Raw genomic sequence first — 24,207 nt, 5'->3', positions numbered from 1 at the left:
CCAATTAGATTTTAAAGCTGAAATCTAACAAATAGATTAGCCTGTTTGATAAGTGTTGCAGCCAATGTTGCAAATGAATTTAAATAGGAGAACCTCTTTTGTTGAGTCCAGAGAGTGTTAGCACACTAATTTTAATGCTAGATGCTTTTCAAGCCAGCTTTTACCTTGGACAGTATTTCTCAGATCAGGACACGTGGGGCTCTTAACTGACCAACAGTTTATTAATTCTCCCTGAACCACTTATGTATATATGCAACACTTCATCAGTCAGGTATAGATACACAAATATTCTAGGCATGGACTGAACACAAAGAACACATGCAGTCTTGCAAGTGGTTAACATAGACCAGCACTGGGGTCCAGCAACTATACCAAGGAACGAAACAAATAAACATTTTTTATTACATCTACTTATAATCATTAGTTATCAATTCTTTATTCCCACTAACACATTTATCCCACTTTAAGTAATTCTGCAAGAAATAAGCATTGCATTGTCTTAAGGCACTTTTACTAATATGGTGTCTACTAAAGTGCATTTAAAGTATGAAAGGGAAAGGTTTAAAATCTCAAAAGCAATTGCTTAAAGCTATATTTTGAGGTTCTCTTTAGCCAATATACTTGGGCTTAAAAAGGAGAAACATGCAGATAACATTATTTAGTAAAAATCCATAATATGGTTACTTGAGTTCTTACTAAAAAGAATGTACATGCAGCCTGATAACATTGAGTTATATGTATATATGTATCTTTAAAGAACACAAAAAGAAATACAATCTCTGAAATTAAATCTCACCGCTTCTTCTTCTCAGTCCTGGTAACCCTAGGAGGGGGAGAGTTGGTCTGTGGGGCCGGTCAAGTGTCCAGTAGTGCTTCTTAGTCCTGCAGCTTCTTAAATGGATTTAGCAACCCTGGGGGTCTCACACAGTGACCTCAGCCTTATATACTCTGATTGCAGGACGCATTGGCCAGGGCTATCCTCTGATTTTCTATTGGACACTCGACCTGTCAGTGCTCAGAGAGAATGGCAAGGGTCGATCTCCAGTAGGTGGTGTCGATGGACAACAAATCTCTCAGAAGCTTTTCTTAGTCAGAGGAATCTTATATTTCATTCATTTCAAAGTTTGTATTTCATTATTATCTCAGCCTCTCAACTGAAATTACCCCCTCCTTAAGGAATTTCTTTTAATGTTCCAAAATTATACCCTGATGAGCATTGGCCTGCTAAACCCAGGGTTGTGAGTTCAGTCCTTGAGGGGGCCACTTAGGGATCTGGGGCAAAATCAGTACTTGGTCCTGCTAGTGAAGGCAGGGGGCTGGACTCGATGACCTTTCAAGGTCCCTTCCAGTTCTAGGAGATGGGATATCTCCATTTCTCTCTTTCAATATTCCTTTGCCCTTTGTTCATACCACTTCTATAGTGCAACAATTATTTAGAAAGAAAACAAAAATCCCTTATAATTCCTAGTCTGTACATTCTGTGGTTACATCTAATACCTTTCATTTCACATCTTTCAGGGCTTATAATAGGACACAAGGCATAACATGAGAGGTACATATATATATATATATATTACACACACACAGGGTGTATAAATGTAGAGCTTATAATTCAGGGTGAAAGACATTGAGGGTACAAATTTTACAATCTTACAATTTTGGATGAAAATATGTGAGTTGGACTTCTTTGGGGAATCCAGAGATTTGACCCATGTACACATCCTTCTCCTTTATGGGTTCATAGCTAGTTATTTCTAGTTAAACTCTGATAGTTTTCCCACCCATCTATTTATCTTGATTCACTCACAGTCTATAATGGGTCCATTTGGGGGTTCTTTTTAGCTAGGCTGGGAGGGGGAAGAGAAGTTTTATCCATATGTAAATCATGCAAAATTCTTAGCTAGGTGCTTGTAGCAGGGTAGCTGGCCCCTTACATGGAATAGGGCCCAGCTCTCCAGTTCCAATCCAGATGTGCCCTAGTTTGGTGTAATGAGGAGGGCAGAGCTGCCCCTGGAAGTTATCAATGAGAGTTCAGAATGCTGAGAGGAAGGAGTCCAGAACCCAGGGATGGAGCCCAGATGCAGAGCAGAATTAGGCTGTGAGCTTCAGGAAGGGGGTTCCCCTGACAGAGGGAATGGGGAGCGTTTCCTGGTTGAGCAGTGGAGCCAGAGCAGGCTGGTGAGAGCTGAAGGCAGTTGTGCGGGGAGGTCATCTGAAACTTCCTCAGGCCAGAGAGCCATGGCTGGTGAGGCCTGAAGGTGGACAGCAGCAGAGGGAGAGGTCTGCTGGCTCTCTGAGCTGGAGAGCTGCAGCCAGAGGGGCCTGAAGGCTGGGGACTGATAATGGGGTGATCCCACTGATGTTGCCATGTCGAGACCTGGAACCACACCAGGGAAAGAAACAGAGCAAAGAACCAGCCCAGCTAGAGGGGCTGGGATGAGGTGTGGTGAGAGACTCTAGACCCATACTTGGTGTTTGACAGTTGGGACAAATGGATTGTTTGGACTGTGCTCGGGGGATTCTGGTGTTTATGATAGTAGGACCTCCAGTAATAAATCAACTTTGAAGAAAGGCTGTTTACATACTCCAAGAGTCGTATTGAGTTTGAGTATCCAAGAGGGAAACTGAGGTGTGGGACTGCTTGCAGGGCCAGGAGGAAATGATCGTTATTAACCATGCAAGCCAGGCTTATTGTTGTCTATACCTGTCACACAGTGCCAATCTGAATACTGAGAAATGTAAGCACAGAGCCTGTAGGGTTAGTCTCTGGGATCAGGCGTACAGGTTACCACTGAAGATGAAGTATCCAAGCAAGGAATCTGCAATAGATACTGTAAACAGAAAGAAAGAAGGAAAGAACTTTGTTTAAAAAAAAAAAAATCACTGAGACCATCACAGGCAGGAGGAGCTAGGAAAAAGAAATATTAATAGCTTCTAAAATAAAAATATGGACCATTGTTTTAATCGTGTGAGGGTTTTTTGGTTTTGTTCACTACATAAGCTGTCCAACTAGTAAAGAATTTTCAAGTAGAAACAAAACTTAGATAAACTCCAAACCCAGTTGCAAAGGTAGATGGCATCTGGGCTGTAATGTAACTTCACACTTTAAAAAAAAATGCAATGGCTTTTACATGGATTCTAAGACTAACTGCAGGTGATGGCACTTGAAGGAACTCTACTGTGAGAAACCAAGATCTTGAAAGTTAACAGAGCTCCTGAGCTCTGGTGCAGGGCTGGGTTTATTTAGAATACAGGGTACCTTTGGTGTTGACCATACATGGTCAGTCACATTTCAGGTCTGTAAAATACAGGTGTAGGTTGAACTTTGGATTCCCAGCCTTTAGGCAGATAGGTGCCGTTTGTGCTCTATTACTTACTGTCTGCCTCTGGCCCAAACGGGCTCCTCCAGAAGCCGGTGAGTGCCAGAGTTTAGGGATGCTCCAGCTACACCCCATCCCCCTGGCCACTGTTCCTGTGGAGGCATGTGGGAATAGGGGCATGGTGCAGGAGCCACTATTGGGTAGAGGTGCCATCCGCGGCTTCTGTACAGAGAGAATCGTTCTGTGGCCACGGAAGAGCAGTTTAGGATTGCTGTGCACTGCTGGTTCATCAAATATTATTTTATTTAATCTACTCACTTTTGACCTTCTAAGAAAACCTTCCATATGAGGGGAAGTGTAATAACTTCCATACAAAAATGTGTAATAAGATTTAAAGTCATAAATACCTTTCAGTGAACTTGAAACACTATTAGAACACTGGCCGTATTGGCGAACCGGGAAGTGGGCGGGCTCACCCGCCCACTACTAAAGGCCCCTCCCCCAGCCTAGCAGGAGGGACCACTGGACCCAGTACCAAATGATTACTTGGGACAACTAATAAAAAACCAGGGAGCGAGGTGACGGTCAAAAGTTCAAAATCAGGGAACCGGATGGGGACACCGAGCAGAGAACCCTGGACAGCGCCCACTGCTCCTCGCTTGTTGTTATGCTAGAAGTTGTTAATGGTGCCCTGTAAGAGGTCCGGACTCACCCCTGCGGTGCCTCTTGCTGGTCATCCAGGGAATTAGCTCACCAGCCTCTAGAGCACCCTCTGCAGGCCAGTGATCTGCCTTGTCCTCTGCACTGGCCCCCCCATCCCTCCCAGGACCCCAGTGTCCCTTACCCTGGGTGCTGCCCCCTGGCAGTACCCACACACACTAGGTCTCCCCTCCCAGGGGAACCCCCACCCACTAACCCCACCTCACCTCAGGATAAGGCCACTGCCAGTCACCAGCTAGCCCCCACTCTCTGGGGCAGACTGCAGTATAGGCCACTCATCATCAGCAAGGTTGGGTTTGGACCTGCTGCCTTGGCCTAGCCCTAGGCTGCCCTCTGCAACCTCCAGTACCCCTTGGCCTATTACCAGACCACAGCCTGGGGCTATCCAGGCTGGAGCTCCTCAGCCTTTCCCCAGCCCTGCTCCACTACAGGTACCCTGTCTAGCTCCCTGCAGCCAGGCCCTTCTCTCTCTGAAGGCAGAGAGAGACTACCTGCTGAGCTCCTGGCTCCTAGCCTCTTATATAGGCCAGCTGACACCTGATTGGGGCATGGCCCCAGCTCCAGCCACTTCCCCCAATCAGCCAGGGTTTTACCTTGCCCTGCCCCAGCCCTCTGCAGGCCTTTTCCAACCCCTCAGGGCAGGCGCGGGGGTCCACCCCGCTACATGCCCGCAGTCACAGGACAGGTTAAAACTGATGGGTCTGCCAGCCAGCCTTCATTCAGGCTAAATAGGAGGACCAATTAAATATCCTTTTGTATAGTGATAACAGAAACAATAGGAACCACCTCTTGAAACAATAGGCCACATGGAAAGGCAGATGAGAAGCTTAGCCATGCAGTTGGAGCAATTTTTCTGAAGTCTGTTTGCAAATTTAGGGGGTAGGAGATTTGTTTGGTGGCAGCCAGTGATGAGCTGCCAAAATCTTAACAACCAGTTCCCTATAAAAAGTTCTGATTTAAGGGCACAATTTCTACTGCTTTATTGGAATTATAATAGGAATGAGTGTGGGAGAATCACATTGTAACACTTTGTACCCTATTTTTCTTATACTTTTGGATAAAGCTAAAAGAATACACACACACACACACACCCTGAATTTATGGCAGTGTTACTCCCAGCAAAGAACAACAGGCTGAATGAGAATGCATGCGCATCAGCAGAGGAAAACATGTCAAGGGACAGACAAGGATAATGCTTAGTACCTTTTCAGTTCTGAAGGTCTCAGAATTCCTGTGAGGAATTTGTGTTTGTTTTGAATCTTTAAGAAGAATCCCTTATACCAGTAGTGAGAGCTTTTGCAAGTGCTGCTTTTAACTCAATCTTTTGCTATCCACTTTGCATGTGTGTGATGTGTGTGAATTATGCCTTCAGGAGAGAAGGGAGAACTCCCACAATTGCAGGGCAGGAAGGGATGTTCACCAGCAGTGCAAGGCAGCTGCTGTTGGGGTGGAAGAGTTGTCTTGTGGTTAATGCACAAGGCTAGGAGTCATAGGATGTGGGTTGCTTTGCCAGAGTTGTGTGTGATTTGAAGCAAGCCATTTAACCTGTCTGTGCCTCAGTTTCCCCAGGTGTGAAGTAGGGTAATGATGCTTCCCTACTTCACAAGGTGCTTTAAGGCTAATTCATTCAGGTGTGTAAAACACTCTGAGATCCTCAAATGGAGGGCCCTACAGATGCACAAGGAATTTTTATTAACCAACTTTATTTTTTTAATTTGGGGATGGGGGAAAGAAGGAAAAATTTACAGTGATAAAGGGGAAAGGCGGTGATGAGAGGGAGAGGGATGGAATAGGACGCACCAATAGGAAAGGAAGTCCAGGACTTTGTACTATTGTCTTAGCCCTATATTTAACATAACAGCAGGGATACAGATTCCTTACCCTGCTGTCCAGTCTCTTCACTAGCAGTCTAGTTTCAGTGGTGGATTTTAAAAAAGCCAAACTCCCCTGGAAAAGCCTTCACACCACCCAGCAACAGAGCACCCCTCAACAGCCTCCGATGTCACCCTCCTCACATATATTGTACACTCAGCCACTGCACTATCCTTGAACTAGGGCTGCAGGGGACTGAATCTACTCCACAGGAACTGCTGGGATCCTGGGAGGGCTATAAATTACTTCTTCCCTAGCAGAGCACCACACTGGTATCAGCACTCCAGAAATGAACAAGAGTCCTTCCGTTCCCTCTGTACCATAGAACCTTCTTTCGGGCTTCTGAGTGAGCTACAAAAGACCCCTAATCCAGCTCTGTACTTTAATTAGAATTAAAGCATTCAAAGATTATTGCAGAGATTTTACTGCTCATCTCTGGAATAAATGCCAACAAGAATTATTTCAAAACTGAAGAGGCATAGGAATTTTGATTAAACTCACTACCCATCCAATGACTGAATTTATGTTTATGAATGTTTTTAAATGCATTTTTCTCGTGACAAAGTAACAGCATTGGAAACAAAGTCTACCTTAAATTTTGAGGTATTGGGAATTTCTCACATTCCTGAACTTTTGTAAAATGTCTCCATTCATTTCAAGTTCTGTTATCTAACACATCCCCAATCCCACTATTGTTTCTATTCACGCTCGGGGCACATTCCACACATCACCTTTCAAACTTAGTTTTCTTGTATTTCACCCACATAGTCCTCTTGTTTCAAGGAAATACACTGATCTAGTCCAGGAAACTACAGACCTTTCAGGAAACAGAGCTTTAAACAATGATGTGATCCCAAAGGAAGACGGAAATTATATATATACATCTGATGAAGCAGTGGTGGTTAGTGGGGTGATGGAATAACAGTCTAAAATGCAGTGAGGTCTGAAACCTGACTTCAGGGGGAGTTTTGCCTGATTACGGAGTGCAGGACTGGCTTAAAATTCATGCCATGCATTTTCACATTCAGTGTCAAGTTCTTGACTGCTGCAGAGGTAATTTGTTACACTCAGTAATAAGTGATTACTTTTAGGCATATGCTTAAGTCCGTCCACCCACATGATGGCCCCAGTGGCCCTGGTGCTCGCCAGCTCCCCTTTACCAGCAGCCCGGAGGCTGGAGCTCAGCAGCTGAACTGGCCATGCTGCGGCTCTGTGGGGTGGGGGGAAGCGGGGGAGGGCCCGGGGGGAGACAGGCATCCTCGTGGGGCCGGGGGCCCCTGCAGGGTCTGGGCCAAATTGCCCTGCCCTCCCATTGGGCATCCCTGGAGAGCTTGTAGGAGCCCCCCCCCCTCCCCTTACCTTGCTGGCGGCCACTCAAAAAGCAAAAGCAGGAGGACTCCCAAGCTCAGCTCAGCTGCCCAGCTGGTGCAGGTGTGTGTGACCACAGGTGGCTGGCCACGCTGCAGCTCTGGGAGGTGGGGAAGCGGGGAAGGGGCCGGGGGAGCCTCAGCCTCCCCAGCTGGGAATCCTGGGAGCAACAGGAGGCCTGGGGACAGGAATTCTTTGCCCATCCCCCGGCCCTTTAACAACCGTTTCTCCACCTGCCTCTAAGAGAACCGGCTCCAGCTCACCACTGGTGGCAGCTGTGTCTGTGTATGTTATAGCCAGTAGGGGATGTAAGCCATGAGAAAGTGATCAGAAAATGAGAGAAGCCGTGGGGAGCTTGACCTTGAGAAGGAGCCCCGAGAGACAGAGCTCCTTGAGCACTGCAGTGTCTGGAAAGGCAGGCTTAGGGACTTCTGAGCCAAGACATTTTTTTTAAATATGTTAAAATGTTTCTTTCCTTTATGTCTGGCAGATAAATCATCAGGCTGTCAACATTTTAATCTCCACTGAACCCATTGTTATTCATAATCCAGCTGTTGTGCCCTTTGAGAAAATAAACGCTTCCTCCTTTTCCTTCAATTAGTCTTTAATCTGGAAGGGCATATATTTAGTGAATATTGTGGCCCCTCCTCTTTTTCTTTCTTTGGCTAAAGAAAAAAAATCTGCAGAAACAAATTATCTCTAATGCCTATAATACCGCCCCTCCCCCCGAAAATCAGTCTCCTGAAGTAGAAAGTTCTGGGAGTGGGGACTTGTTTTGTTTTGTTTTGTTTTTCTTTGATTTCTGCCCATTCCTTTGACATTCAAGATGTTGTTTTAAAGGGCAGAGCCATTGATAATAATAATTTAGTTTTCTGAAGATTTTAGAATGTGTGTGTGTGTACATGTGACATAACATTGTATAATCCAGATTTATGAGCAGCTGTATCACCCCTGCCCTGCAACCTTCGGTGCCTTACAATGCCTTGTTCAAGTAGCTCTCACATGGACCATTCACAATCTGTCTTCCAGCATGCAGCCCACACCCTGAGTGTCTGTGTGTAACTGCATCCTGCCAGTCCCACTTCGGTTACCCTCTTCTTCTCACCAGTCTTGGTTATATTTCAGGGTGACCCCAACGCACCCCCAGTCCCAGATTTCCCACCCCCAAAAATGTATATTCTGTACTGCCCAGCCCTCTTGTGTATAGTACAAATTATATAAAGTCCATCATTTCTTTAATAGAAATAATATGCCAGTTTACTATTTTAAAGAGTCCTTCAGACACAACAATTTAAACACACTGGATTAGATAAAATAGTAAAACAAGTTTATTAACTAAAATAGATCGATTTTAAGTGAGTACAAGTAATGAGGCATGAAGGTCAACAATGATTACAAGAAAAATAAAGATAAAATATTTACTAATGCAATTTAACAAGCTACATTAGCAAAGTTCAAAGCAAAGTTTTCCCACTGCATGCTTCAGCAGATCACTGACCAAATTCTTAGGTCAGAACCCCTCCACCAGTCCAGTGCTGCTGTTTATTTTTTCTCTTTCTTTGCACTAAAGATTGCAATCCAGCTAGTCTTTTCCTCTCATTTATGATTGAGGATTGTCTGCAGAGAAGCCGTCTGATGCTTTGAATTCTGTTGTGGCAAATGTCTCTCCCATTTCTGATTATATTGTATTAAAATTGTGTGCCTGGCTATGGCATGATTTCTGTTTATAGACTTCCACACCTATCCCATTTATTATTTTCCATCCCTGCTCCTGCATTCCACTTCATTTAAATCCAAAAATAAAATACCAAAATGTCATATAAATCTGTTCCCAAATGACAGTGTTTTCCTACGACCCTGTACTCGCCCAATAACACTTGGCCTGAAAGGGAAGTACATTCTCCATATATGGGACCTCAGCCCTCATCCTCAGGGATAAATTACCATCTGATCACCTGAGTTATAGGGTGAGGATTTACACAAAACCCCAGAGGGTCTCTATGATTCCCTCTCTCTTTTCTCCAGTCTCCTTCATCTCATACACTCCCCCATCAGATCCTTTATTTTCTTTATTTTTAATACAGAACACAGCTACCACAGAGTTTTGCCCACTCTGATTAAACCAACTTCAAACTATTTGCTTTACAGTGTTGAGATAGTTACTGTTCATCTGCTTGTTCTGGACAACTTCCAATAATTCCCTTCTGGTTAATATTTAGATTATTTTTCAGATGTCTGGGCTCTCGTGTTCTGTTTCACTTCTGCCTTTGCCAGTATATTCTCTTTGCCTTTCATCAATAGTGTCTTTCATCTCTTCTTGTCTCATTTTCCTTTTCATGGTTTCTTCATTTGTTAGGAGTTTTTTCCAGTAGTTTATTATTAGTTTCTACCTCTGTTGTGTCTTCTTTTGTGTCTGAGGGCTTCGTTAAACTTGAAAGTTGGATCACATTAAATCAGCCCCGGGTGCCCTAACTCCTGAAGTGTCCACACTGGCGAGGCCCCTGGTAATCCACCTTGACAAGAAGCATAGAGCTTGCTGCACCCTGGTTGAAACGCCCGGGTGTCAGTGTGGAGGATGTGTTGCATTATTGCGCTGTGATTGGTCTCCGGAAACGTCCCATAGTCCACTGAAGTCAAGTGGTTACTCTGGTCATTGTTTTGAACTCGGCTGTAGGCATGTGGATATCCCTTTTCAAAGTTCTGTTTCTGACAGCCGGCATGGTTATCTGCTCCGGGACATAAAGCAAACCATCACTGTGGAATGCTGCTGCTGCCAAGGCACGTGTGTGTGCGTGTGTGTGAGAGAGGGGTGTATGTGGGTTGAGTCTGATGTTGGGGTTTCCCCCGGCTGGTGTCTGAACTTACAAGACAGCATGCTGACACACTGCCCCACAAAACAAGCTGTCTCTCCCCTTTATACACACAACACACTCCCTGTCACACTCCACCCCCTTGCCCCATTTGAAAAGCACGCTGAAGCCACTTGCACACTGGGATAGCTACCACAATGCACTGCTCTCTGTGGCGTAGCAAGAGATGCTAATGTGGCCATGCCACTGCGCTTGCAGCTGACAGTGTAAACACACGGCAGCACTTTCCCTGCTGCTTTCTCTGAGGGCTGGTTTAACTCCCGGTGTTCTATATCTGCAAGTGTAGCCATAGCCTGAGATTAGCATCATACTATCCCAAGCTATCAGAGTGTCATTTTTTCCTTGTTTAAAGTCTCTCATTGTATAATTCTGATTTTAAAAGTAAATCATAGTTTAATTAGGAATTTCCAGTTTGCTCAGAAACTTCACACATTCTGCCCAGACGAGGACCTAGCCATATTGTTCAATGTACTTTTCCTCTCCAGACTGGATGACTCTATTTCACTGCATCTAAAGCTGAATGTAAAAACAATGCCTACGTTACAGATAGTACAAGAACTGTCCACTTCTTCCATGGTTTATGTCACTATGGCCATATGAAGTCAATGCTCCAGTCCCCACAACTAGCTCCCTGTGAGCTCTACTGCCACTTTAATGCCATGGTCTTAATCCTCTATGAAATTCCCAGGATGAGCAAGGACTGGCCCTAGAGAGACATCCCAGCCGGTAGGAGCAGACAGAGAAACAGCCTCAGCATGGACCAATGGACACTGATGTTATCAGACTGCCTGCTGCATAGGGTTGCCAACTTTCTACTCACACACCCTTGCACTGCCTGTCCCCCACCCCTCCTCTGAGCCCCCTCCTCTGAGGCCCCAACCTTCATCTGAGGCCCCACCCCCACTCACTCCATCTCTCCTCCCTCTGTTGCTCACTGTCCCCCCTCTCACTGGCTCATTTTCACCAGGGTGGCTCAGGGGGTTAAGGTGCTGGAGGGGGTGAGGGCTCTGGCTATGAGTGCGGGCTCTGAGGTGGGGCTGGAGATGAGCGATCTGGGGTGCGAGATGGTGCTCCAGGCTGGGACTGAGGGGTTTGGAAGATTGAAGGAGGATCAGGGCTGGGGTAGGGGGATGGAGCGCAGGAGAGGGTTAGGGGTGCCGGCTCCGGGTGGCACTTACCTCAAGCAATTCCCAGAAGCAGCAGCATATCCCGCCTCTGGCTCCTATGTGGAGGTGCAGCCAGGTGGCTCTGTGCGCTGCCCCGTCCTCAGGTACCACCCTCTCAGTTCCTATTAGCTGTGATTCCCGGCCACTGAGATTTGCAAAGCCAGTGCTTGGGGCAGAAGTGGCGTGCAGAGCCCCCTGGCTTCTCTTATGCCTACGCCTGCCATAGCCCTGCTGCTCTCCCGACTGAATTTTTAACGGCCTGGTCAGCAGCGCTGACTGGAGCTGCCAGTGTCCCTGTTCAACTGGATGTTCTGGTTGAAAACCAGACACCTGGCAACCCTACTGCTGCACGGTGTTACTCTTCACATTCTCCCCTTGTGCTGATTGTTTGTTGCAATCACCTCCTTCCCTCTGCCTCAGAGTCTCTTCACCTGTTTCCCTCCACCTGCGCTGCATTCTCCCCTCATTCCTTCCCTCCCCCCTTCCTTGTCCCCTTTCCTTTCCTCTCACTTTCTATTAAGCCAATCCCCACCTAAGAAACCGCACCCAGACTTTTAAAAATAAGAAATGTCGTCCCACAGCAAAATAATAAACAGTGATACTTACAAACAATCATGCCATTCATTCTGCTTGTGTGTTCTATCTCTGTCCCTGCATTTGTATGTCTTGCCAATTACATTGTAAACTCCTCAGGGGAGGGACTATCTAGTACTAAGTACAGTGCCTACCACAATGGGGCTCTGTTCTTGGTTGCTCTGCAGGCACTACTATTATCCAGAGAATACAAACCTAGTGGCTCTAGCCCAAGTGACATAGGAGATGAAATTTCGATCCATGAACTGCTGAGATGGATGTGCTCCTCTGGGACCAAGCAGATTGCAAAGCCTAGGATGAAACATGTGAGAGCTGGAAGCAAAGCACTCTCGGCCTCAGCAGTGCCATTTCTATTCTGTATTACGCCTAAACCCCAGTTGGATATTGCCAATGGACAGGTGACATGGATGCAGTTATTCAGTAGCTTCTTGATTAGGTTGCTCGGAAATGGGAGATCAGATGATACCGGGTGATGACCCAGTTGGAACTGGCTGTTATGTTGTACAGAGGCTCCTGTTAAGCAATGCAGATAAGTTATAATTCAGACAGTGAATGTAGCAGAGCTCTGTCAGACTCCCTGGCTCTGCGTGATCACTGAACAGCACAGGAGGTAGCTTGTAAGTCAGGCTGCATCAAGCAATGGATTCTTAAGTATTAGCCAAAGTAATTCATGCTTGGGGTGGGAGATAGATTTTCCTTCCTTAAAAGCAGAAGGTGGCAGTAATTGATAGTAGGTGTTCTATGTGCTCTTACTGTCCTTCACCAGCCAACAAGATAAAGGATCAGAGTTATAAGTTGACGCCTGGATTTTCTCTGGAGCCTAGGATACTTCTTTTGTGAATGGGCAGAAGAAGGAGGGTGTCATGTTATCTCTGATGGCCACAGAGCTGAACAGGTAATATGAAAAGCAATGTATAAATAGAGGGTAGGGGTCTCCTTATCTGCATATCTTCCTAAAAATTGCAGACAGAAAACTGTTCTAAAATCAGTAATTATGTACACATAATTACATATATTTTCTATATTACATGGTACAAATAAGCTCATACTGTCATATGTGTGACAATGCTTCCCTTTGGAGCTGTCGTAAACATACAGCTAAGGGTAGCATAAAATCCCTCTTTACCCTGTAAAGGTTTAATTCCTCTTTTACCTGTAAAGGGTTAAGAAGCTCAGGTAACCTAGCTGACATCTGACCAAAAGGACCAATAAGGGGACAAGAACAGGAGTACTTGTGGCATCTTAGAGACTAACAAATTTATTAGAGCATAAGCTTTCGTGGACCACAGCCCACTTCTTCGGATGCATACAGAGTGGAATAAATATTGAGGATATATATATACACACATACAGAGAGCATAAACAGGTGGGAGTTGTCTTACCAACTCTGAGAGGCCAATTAAGTAAGAGAAAAAAAACTTTTGAAGTGATCATCAAGATAGCCCAGTACAGACAGTTTGATAAGAAGTGTGAGAATACTTACAAGGGGAGATAGATTCAATGTTTGTAATGGCTCAGCCATTCCCAGTCCTTATTCAATCCTTTGTTGATTGTGTCTAGTTTGCATATCAATTCCAGCTCAGCAGTCTCTCGTTGGAGTCTGTTTTTGAAGTTTTTCTGTTGTAATATAGCCATCCGCAGGTCTGTCATTGAATGACCAGACAGGTTAAAGTGTTCTCCCACTGGTTTTTGAGTATTATGATTCCTGATGTCAGATTTGTGTCCATTAATTCTTTTGCGTAGAGACTGTTCGCTTTGGCCAATGTACATGGCAGAGGGGCATTGCTGGCACATGATAGCATATATCACATTGGTAGATGTGCAGGTGAACGAGCCCCTGATGGTATGGCTGATGTGATTAGGTCCTATGATGATGTCACTTGAATAGATATGTGGACAGAGTTGGCATCGGGGTTTGTTACAAGGATAGGTTCCTGGGTCAGTGGTTTTGTTCAGTGATGTGTGGTTGCTGGTGAGTATTTGCTTTAGGTTGGGGGTTGTCTGTAAGCGAGGACAGGTCTGTCTCCCAAGATCTGTGAGAGTAAAGGATCGTCTTTCAGGATAGGTTGTAGATCTCTGATGATGCGCTGGAGAGGTTTTAGTTGGGGGCTGAAGGTGACAGCTAGTGGTGTTCTGTTATTTTTTTTGTTGGGCCTGTCTTGTAGGAGTGACTTCTGGGTACTCGTCTGGCTCTGTCAATCTGTTTTTTCACTTCAGCAGGTGGGTATTGTAGTTTTAAGAATGCTTGACAAGATACTTTCAAATTGAGGGGGCGGGGGAAGGCTTTGTCTGTCTGTTCTGTGTGCTTGCCGGAGACAGATCATGAAAATAAGCAATCCAACTCCATTAGTATTAGTAAGTACTAGCAAAGGAATGCGTTAGCTTACTTTTATTTTGGCTTGTGATTTCCTTTGTAGGAGGAGGGAGGTTTATCCCTGGTTTTGTAACTTTAAGGTTTTGCCTAGAGGGAAGATCCTCTATGTTCTTGAGTCTTTGGTTATTCTGTAAAGTACTTACCATCCCGATTTTACAAAAGTGATTCCTTTACCTTTTCTTTAATTAAAATTCTTTCTTTTAAGAACCTGATTGATTTTGCATTGTTTTAAGATCCAAGGGTTTAGGTCTGTGTTCACCTGTACCAATTGGTGAGGGGATTATTCTCAAGCCTCCCCAGGAAAAGGGGTGTAGGGCTTTGGGGGGATATTTGGTGAAGGTAGGGCTCCAAGTGGCCCTCCCTAACTGTTTGTTTAAATCACTTGGTGGTGGCCAAGTTACTTAATCCAAAGTATAAGAAAGAATTTGTGCCTTGGGGAGTTCTTAACCTAAACTGGTAAAAATAAGCTTAGGGGGTCTTCATGCGGGTCCCCATGTCTGTACCCTAAAGTTCAGAGTGGGGAGGGAACCCTAACAGGAACCGGCTGAAGTTACTCAATTAGGGTGAACTGCATGCAGAACGGGGCAGGCAAACCCCAAAAGCTGGTGGATATGCCAATATTTAGGTTTACCAAGCCATCGCAAAACAGCTTCTGTATTACCTCACTGGTGATGCAGAAGTCCAAACAACGCAGTTCCCGTAAAGTATCCAGCTTCAGGCCTCCATTCAGGTACACATGTCAAATATGATGAAGATTACTGAAAATCTCATTTCATCATATAAAAGAAAAGGTTCTCCCAATCCCAAAGGATCGGCCACATACCCAGGTCAAATTTTAATTTAGATCTTACCCAAAATACACACTTATAGCCAATTCTTATTAACTAGACTAAAATTTATTAAAACAGAAAAGAGATACAGTGTTGGTTAAAATATCCATATACATACAGACATGAGTTCAATTCTTGTGGTTCAGATACACAGCAGACAGAGATGGTGAGCCTGTAGTTGCCAAAAGTTCTTTTAAAAATAGTCCATAGGTTTTAATCCAATGTCCATATTCAGGACATTGGATTAAAACCATTGGATTGACTCCAGCCAATGACTGGGCATCTCAATTCTTATGGCTTAGGGTTTCCCCCTCTTGAAACCCAAAGCGGATCTGAGATTAAAAGGATTGTGTCCCAGGGTCTTTATACTTTTCCAGTAGCCTCTTGGCTTGAGAGAACAGTAGGATTAACCTTCTTCTCTCAAACATCATGGCAAAAAGCATAGGGTAATTTATCCATTAAACAGTGCATATACAGTTCACCACAAACTTCAAAAAGACATATAGACAATAATATTATTTCAATCAAGTGTCATCATAAAGGCTAATATTCCATTTGGATCTTGAATCAAAGCTATAGTAACAGACAAGTATTGTTTGTTTACAATACAAGACTTGAGCAAACACCTGCCATTCTATTGCTCTGACAATGCAGGTTGCATTTCAAAGTACTATTCTAACCTAATGCAATAGCCCAACTATCATTTACATATAGCAAGTCTTTAAAGGTTGACCATGGGTCAAGTCAGTCTATGAGTTAGATAACCCTTTCTGGCCATGTGCCACCTTTCAATTATACCCATAATGTCACTGGATGATTACAGACTTTTGTTTTAACCAAGAGCAAAAAAGTAGAGGAAAATACATAAAATATATCATTTGGGGCTAAATATTTCCCAAACTTTCCAAAACAGTACTATTTTGAGTATATAGTTGCATTATCAATCATATTTAGAAGATTTCTGCCAGTTTTGATCAAAAGTGTGAATTTCGGATTGTTTTTCAGATTGGGTGCCCAATAGCTTTTAAACATTACATGGTACAGAAAAACTGCACCACTTCCAGCATCTACTTCCACCCTGGTAATGACCACCAGTCATGTGCCTAACGTAGTTAAAATGAGATTTTCTAGGTGGTGAGTTAACCGAAGTGCCCCAAATGAGTCCAGGCTGGTAGACTAGTGAGAATAAAGGGTTTTCAGTCCTGCCCCAACTATAAATCTGCATGAAAACTTAAGCATAGAGCTGCTACTACTTGTGCATGCGTTCCTGTCTCCCACTGAGTTGATGCTCGCTTTTAGAATGTTTGTGTATGCATCTGCTGGGAAATAATCAAATATATTTGGGGTCTTGTGGTTTTGGTGTATGCAGTTCTCTTAACAGTACATCATAATATGACATTTTAGCCAGTTATCCCAGTGCAGAATTCCAGATGAAAACCATGAAAGCTCTTGTAATTTTCATTGAATAGAATTTTGCCTTTGAAAGACATGACAGATTTCTAAAATACTGGAAATGGCATCTGACATTTCAAAAATGTCTGGAACAGGCCACTCCCTGCCCCACTCTTTGCTCACCTCTGGGAAACCTTATATGAATTTTTGTTTTCCCTTCCTATAGCTCTTTATGTCTTCAGGTGTTTCCTTGTGGCTGGTCTGGTCAGTAGACAGAATTCTTCTAACACACTTTAGCAAATCACAATGGGTATCAATATGGTAAGAAGCCTCATCAGTGGCTCAGGCCCTAATGTTCAACACCTGATTGTTAAGTAGCTCTTCTTTAAGAGCCTCAACTATTAAAAAAAAAAGCACTTCTGAAACTGAGAAACACAAGGGAAGAGAAAGGATGCTCATGTAATTAAATCGCTGAATCAAAACTCAGACTCTCTGTGGCATTGGGCAAGTCATTCAATCTCTTATGTGTCTCAGTTCTCCATTTGAAAAATGACAATAATAATATTTCCCTCCCCTACCTTTTGCCTGTCTGGTCTATTTAGATTGTAGGATCCTCAGGGCAGGGACTGTCTGTGTATAGTATTGCTCCTTTTAGCACCAGTGCCCTGTTCTGACACCAGCGTTACCCTCAGCAAAGTGGTGGCAGGTGTCCAGCACCTTGCAGATCAGAGGAGAAATCGGTGACAGGGATTCTGGGTAAACTCTAAGTGAAACTTGTCATATTTACATTTATTCACCTGTTTTGGAATGAGATGGTCACACAGCAGAGGCTCCTCTTCCAGAGATTTGTCTTCACTTCTTTCTTACCTTTAAATCTTGTGGAGCTCTTCTCTGTTGCTTCATCAAGAATACCCTCTCCCCACCTCCCCTGGCTAAGGCTTATCTCCACAGTTTCCCACATACACCCATGAGTTTTTTTCTTTTCCTGTTCAACTCAAACATAGAGTCTCTCATTCCATTAGCGGCATCTGGTTTCCTGCCTCCAAAATATCTCAGGGGTCTACCAACCCTGACTGAACCTGCACCCCCCCCCCCCAGGGAGTGCGAGATTCTCTCCCTCATACAAATTCAGGGCTCTTTTTCTCTCTGAAACATTGGGACTCCCCTCCCCATTCAGGGGAGCAACCAAATTTTCAAGGCAACTGTAGTGATGGAGGAGGCCATGCAGGTGACAGTTCTGGTGGGTAGTGTGCTTCTATATGTGTGCAAGATCTAGCAGTTGTCGGGGGTGCAGAGGGTTCCCTATGAGCCCTGGAGGGAGGGAGGAGTGGCAGTATGTGACAGCCATGGTCGGGGCTGGTCATTGAGATGCACATGGTCATGGCTAGGCTGCTGCCATAGTTCCACACTCCACTGGCTGCCAGCTTCCTCAGGAGCATGGGCGGTTGGTGAACCCACAGCTTGTGGAGGCTAGCCCTCCCAGCCCCGCCCCTTCTGCCCAAGGCCCCGCCCTTTCCATGCCCATTGGAGCCCAGCCCCCTTCCACTGTGGCTGCTGGCCCCTTCCCCTAGGTAGTGCCCCCAGCCCAGGATAGCACTGAATCAGCCTCCCCCAGCCACAGAGCTCCGTAGAGCTGGGCAGCATGGCAGCAGCCTCCTCCGGCTCAGGAGCTACAGAGACCCGGGCAGTGCGGCCCCAGCATCCCTGGGCTGCGCCTGCTGGCCTGACCCCAACCATGAAGCCCTCCCCGCACAGCCGAGTCACCAGCCCCAGTGCTGGGCAGGTGGTGCATCGGACTGCCCCAGTGCTGGTTGGCCAGAGTGGCCCCAACGCCAGGGGACTGGTGGTGTGGTGTGGTATGGCTCCCAGCCTGCCTGCCCAAGCCTTTGGGAAGAGCAGGCAGGAGTGGGCCTGGACTCCGGTGGAGCATGGGTGGGGCCACATGAGGCAGTTTGGGAAGGCAACACCTTCTCCTGCCTATGATACCCACCGCCCATGCTCAGGAGTCCAGAGTCTGGAGTAGGCGGTTCCAGAAACCAGTAGAAAATTTCTGTTGCAATAACTGCACCAGAGTTTCTGGAGCAAGTCCTGCCAACAGGGTCACATGGTTGCCCTCCTCTCAGGGGCTCTTCTTCCCTAAACTTTGGGGATCCCCCTGGTTGTGGGACTGTTCTCCTCTTTGTCTTCCAATCCCCCCACCCTTTGATCCCTGGTCACAGTGGAAGGTGGGTGTGATGCTGCCAGTGCTGGGCCTCGCAGCTGCCTCCCCTCCCCAGGCCTGAGGGTCAGAGCTGGGGGCAGAGACAGGAGACGTCTGTGTCCTGCAGGGGAGCAGCTGAGATAGTGCTGGGGGTGCGGAGGGGCAGGATCGCCCAGCTCCACCTGCTCTGAGCCTGGCCCAGCTGCCTGGAGAGGGGGCTCCCCCTACAGCCTCCCTGTAGGAATGGGGCTTCTCTGATTGGGTCACACCATCCTGGTACTAATCTGTGTGAAGTTGAATCTGACTGGCTGAGAGCTGGGTAGGTGGGACTTAGGGTGGCTGCCCATTAAATTCTGGTTGGTCAGTGGAAAGGGTGAGGGGCAGTGCATAGTGAGGAAGTTTTACCCCAAACCTTATTCCTTATTTGTCAATGACAAAGGTTTAAGAATTGGGGTGTCTGGGCCATTCACAGTGCCGATTGGTCAAGAGTGAAATACAAGGGGTGGGGCTTATGCAGGATGTTCCAGCCAACACTGGTTCCTCATTGGAATAGGGTGGGGGTTGGGAGAGGTGGAGGAGCAGAAATTCTATGTTATTGTTCATGTGGATTGGTCAGGGAGAGGGGCTGGTGGGCAGGGCCACCTGTTAGAACGGCTGTGACGAGCCTCCTTCACACTGTGAAACCCCTTCTCTGTGTTTCTCTCTCCTGCAGCTTGTGGAGTTGTGGTCTCACAGCCGCTGGCTGCAGGGATCTCGCCGCTGTTCTCAGAACCAGCCAGAGCCTGACAGAGCTGGACCTGAGTGATAATAAACTCGGAGTTTCTGGAGTGCGGCTGCTGTGTGAGGGATTGAAACACCCAAACTGCAAAGTGCAGAGACTGGAGTAAGTAACATTTGGCCCCTTCTGTGTGTTTACAGGTGTCCCCTGTGTAAAGTGCTTTACACAGTGAGAGAAAGTGAAGAGGAGGAGAAGATTTTTTTTTCTCTATTCCACTCTGATGTTTCTCGGGGATTGGGTGTCACCTCGTTACCCCCTGCCTACAACTAGAGGGAGTCTTACAAGTAGTAGCTGGGTGTCAGCTCCGTGACATCACCAGCCTTTCACTCAGTCAAGCACTCTCCTCTGGGCTTATTCCAGCCCCAGTTATGCCTTGCAGGCTGACAAGAGGGGCACCATAATCACTGAGTCCTTGATTCATTCTCCTGTGATATCCAGCCCCTGACTCTGGCTATTCACAGAAGTACCAGAATCCCTGCACCCAAAGATATAATGTACCCCAGTTTACCACAGTTACCTTCAATCACTGCTCCTGTAAGCCACACAGCACTTGTGAACACTTATAAGAAAACAAAAGTAGGTTTATTTAAGAAAGAATAAAGATTTATCCAGGAAAGAGAGAAGGTGATAGAAACAACTGGTTACAATGCAAAAAAAAAAAACTCTTAACGGATGATCAGGGGTCTACACTTTTCAATAATTACCTTTCCTATCTAATGAACCAGGTTTTCCCCACAAATCTCAGTCAGTTGCAGAACTAGCTGGTGATCCCCTGCCTGCTTTGATGTTCCTTTTCACCTCCAAGTGTTTTTGATCATTTGCCATGGTCTTTGATGTTTTCCATTGAATGTTCTGGGATGTGGCAAGGGTAGACAACACAGCGTTCAGTAGATACGTTACATGTTATACTTGATGAATAAATATTGTATAAGAAGAGTTTGGTGTATTGAGTTTGTCAGGCCTGAGGTGAGAGCTGGTTGCAAAGAACACGGGACCCTTTGCCAAGGGCGCTCTGTGTCACACCAACCCAATTTTCTTTTCTCTTATTCTTTATCTTTTCTCTTATTAAACCATCTCCATCTCATGCTGACCCTGGTGTTGTTCCTGGTCAGGGCTTTAGCAAAAAGGTGATCTTGCATTTTGCTCTGACTATAGCCAGGCCAGGGTTCAGTCTGATCCCCTCTCAGAAGCAGTTCTACAGCTGAGTTCTAGCTGTTGAGAACACTCTGCTTCAGTGCACAGTTGAGACTGTCTGATACAGGCCGTTCACCTTGGCAGCAACAGCACTACTCCGTACCATACCTGTAATTCTGCACAGCCACACACAAAGATGCGTACAGCAGTGCACAAGGGATCCCATCACATTTGGTGTTTAACCTGCTCAGAGGTAATGCAATCACATATTTTCCACCACCACATCCCTCTACACGATTTTAGCACAAGCAATGGAAAAGCAGCTGCAGTCGTACAATGAGTCTCCTCCCAGTGCAGTTCCATATTGTCCCTGTCCATCCTTACACGAGTGTCTTGATAACTCAGAATCACTGGGCTCAACACAGGGAATTTTATGGGAAACATAATGGTCTGTGATGTGAAGGAGGGCAGACTAGATGAGCTAATGGTCTCTTGTGGCCTTAAGCTCTATGAAGCTGATTCTGTCACCTGCCAAGCCACTCACTTGAGTTAGTTGGAAAAAATTATAATTTTGGTTAAAAAGTGGATGAAATATTAAGCAAAATATTCCAAAGAGAATTCTATCCATTTTTTTAAGCGATATCTGCCACTCATATCCCTGCTGCATGCCAGCATCAGAGCAGCTGAGGGGAGATTCATTCGGCTCGGCTCGGCCTGGCCCCAAACACCCACCCCTCAGATTTACAAAGACAGAATGAATGAAAAATACAATGTTATAGCGTTAGAACTTCAAACATGTGTCAACTTAACAATTTTTTGTGGTGCATTGGGAATTCTTGTGCAAAAACATAAAATGTCCCACCATGGCAGTGTTGACTAACCCCTGATTTATGTGCATGAACACAGATGCCCCACAATGCATAATGACTGCCTGTTGACAGCATCCACAGCAATTTCCACACTCCTGAGATGTGCTAAAGAGAACACAGGGCATGGTAATCAGTTAACAAATTAACACCCGGATGAAACCTACACACAGCACTCCCATCCCCCAACTAAATCCTCTTTTCCATGGTTCTCCATCACCCTCTGATTGTTCCCATCCTTCCAGCCCCAAGGGACTCCACTATAGCAGGTGGGGAAGAGCTTTGGGGAGCATTCTCTGGGCTGCGTGGAGGACCCTCCAAGGATATTCTTCCTTTGGGCCCAGAGCACTCTCCTCTCTAGCTCCTAAAGGAAAACACGGGATAGAGAGAAACCGAGTTTAGCTACTAATCAAACAAAACAACTGAAGAAATAACAAAATTTAAACAAACAAGGAAATTCTGTTTAAGAAATTAACAAACATGATTGAAGAAATTAATTAAAAACAAAAAAATCCAGCCCCTCACTGCTGTGAGCACCGACACCCAAAGCTGCTGGTGCTCTTCTTGATCCACTCAGTCTAACAGTAGTCACTGAGGTCTAGCCACTTGCTTGGCAACATTTGTGGTTCAATATTAAAAGTATTTGAGAGACCAAATAATCCAGCTTATTTTAGTTTATTAATAAAAGACAAAGCAGTACGATATGAAAAGGAGGCATTTATACACCTTCTGGGAAGCTATTAATGTCGCAGCACGTTCACATTACACAGAAGTTGTGCCTCAAAAATATGCACCCAAGATAGCACAGCATGGCTATTTACAAGTTAGAAAGCACTGAATATGTCAGCCAGGGCTAGAATTCACGTCAGCTTTTTACCTTTTCTTGTATTATGGTGTATCTTTCTCTTTCTTTTGAATACTATGAACTATGAAGGATCTATCCAACCTGTACTAGGATGTACAATGGATGTATCGTGCCTTTGAAAGGCTTTATATTTGCTAATGTGAAAAGCTATGTTTTGCTTTGTAGACTACATATATATTTAAGTGAAGCTGGAAGTGCTACCTGCTGTTGCTGTGGCCTGAGACTTCGATCAGTATACCCTGTTTTCTGTTGCTTATAACTTTGCTAACCTTAACCATTTTTACTTAAATTTTCCATGCCGGGTGTCTGCTTCAAGCTGGATATTTTTGTGAAATTTCAGCATTAATGGTTCATCCATTTTCATCCATAGGCTAGGGAAACACACTTTTCCCCCAAGTAGTTCTGGTGAACTTCTCAGTAAGAAGCTGTATCACCCCCATGCTTTGGAGCAGGAACTTTAAATTTTGCATGGGGGATCATTTGTGCCAGGGATGTGTCTATTTCTGTTCTTGTGATAATCTGCCCCAATTTTCAAAGTTATAAGCCTTTGAAAAATCTCAGTGTTGATGTTGCATAGAGACTTGTTTCAGCTTTGCAGCTACAATTTCCAAAGTCCCCTTCTTCACTGAGCATGCTCACCCTGGGGCTCCAGAGGGCTGAGCCGGCCCTGACTAGGACTGGTGGGGAAATGAGGATTGGATCAGGGGATCCTGACTTCCATCTTTAGGGGTGGGGTATGTGGTGGGGGAGATTCCCACCCCAATCAGGAAGGGGTTAAAGAACTCCTCTGGGCACAGCCCCAACCTGGCACACCTGTGAGACCAATTGCACATGGAGAGGGGTGGCTCCTTAAAAGGGAGGATCAAAGGCCAGTGCAGGTTGGCATTCAGAGGGAAGCAGAACTAGCGATCCCCTGCTCCACAGGGAAGCTGCAGAAGAGATTTTGCTGCCTGAGCCCTGTGGAAAGGCAGAGGAGCCATCTTTACTCTGCTTTGCTTTTCACTAGAGCCCAGGCACTCAGCCTAGATCTCTTAGACACTCAGGGTGTTAGGAACCCAGCCCCCTTCTCAGAGTCTATTCACCAGTTACATTTCGAGGAATAGTGGGGTGAGCCCAGACTGTTTTGTGGGTTGCAGGATTATTTTGTTTGCTTCTTTTCTGCCTTGGACTGTGGCCATGCCTTAAAGAGGGAGAAGCCGCCTCCCAAAGACTGACAGCCAGGAGACTGCACCCTGCACTCCAAACCAGTGCTATAGCGACACCTCCAGCCAGAAAGGGACCTTAGGGATGAGAGAGGCGCCCACCCTCACCCCACAGGGGTGCCCTAGAGATACGACCTGTGACAGAAAGTTTAAATAGGAATCACCACTTTGCTCAGAAACTTCACACGTTCTGCCCAGACAAGGATTTAGCCACATAGTTCGATCTACTTCTCATCTCCAGCCTGGATCACTGTAATTAACTGCTTCTAACACTCAATCTAACACTGCACATGTTCCAGCCAATAGAAGAGAACTCTCTACCTCTTCTGTGGTGTATGCCACTATGACCACATCAGGTCAGTGCTCCAATCCTCCATTGGACATATACATGTATAAAGAACACAGAAAGAAATACAGTCTTTGAAATTAAATCTCACAGTTTCTTGTCAGTTTGTATCGGGGGTAGCCGTGTTAGTCTGTATCCACAAAAACAACAAGGAGTCCGGTGGCACCAGACTCCTTGTTGTTTTTCTCAATTTGTGTAACCCTAGAATGGGGAGAGTTAGCCTGTGGGGTTATCAAGTGCCCGGTAGTGCTTATCAGTCCTGCAGCTTCTTAGTCCTGCAGCTTCTTCAATAGATTTAGCAACTCTGGGG

At 45.5% G+C, this 24,207-nt stretch overlaps 1 protein-coding gene across 1 annotated transcript in view; it reads left to right on the top strand.

The window, feature by feature from the left end:
- LOC101952382 (NACHT, LRR and PYD domains-containing protein 3) overlaps window positions 1–24,207 on the top strand; it is a 138,989-nt gene that overhangs the window by 77,370 nt on the left and 37,412 nt on the right. Inside the window, exon 7 of the mRNA XM_065591889.1 lies at window positions 19,419–19,589. Within this exon, the coding sequence (XP_065447961.1) occupies window positions 19,419–19,589 (171 nt within the window). The remainder of the gene's footprint in view (window positions 1–19,418; window positions 19,590–24,207) is intronic.

The sequence above is a fragment of the Chrysemys picta genome, chromosome 4, assembly GCF_011386835.1.
Source record: "Chrysemys picta bellii isolate R12L10 chromosome 4, ASM1138683v2, whole genome shotgun sequence".
Classification (NCBI taxonomy): domain Eukaryota; kingdom Metazoa; phylum Chordata; order Testudines; family Emydidae; genus Chrysemys; species Chrysemys picta.
Note: the sequence above shows the minus strand (reverse complement) of the source record. Positions and strands in the feature narration are given on the sequence as shown.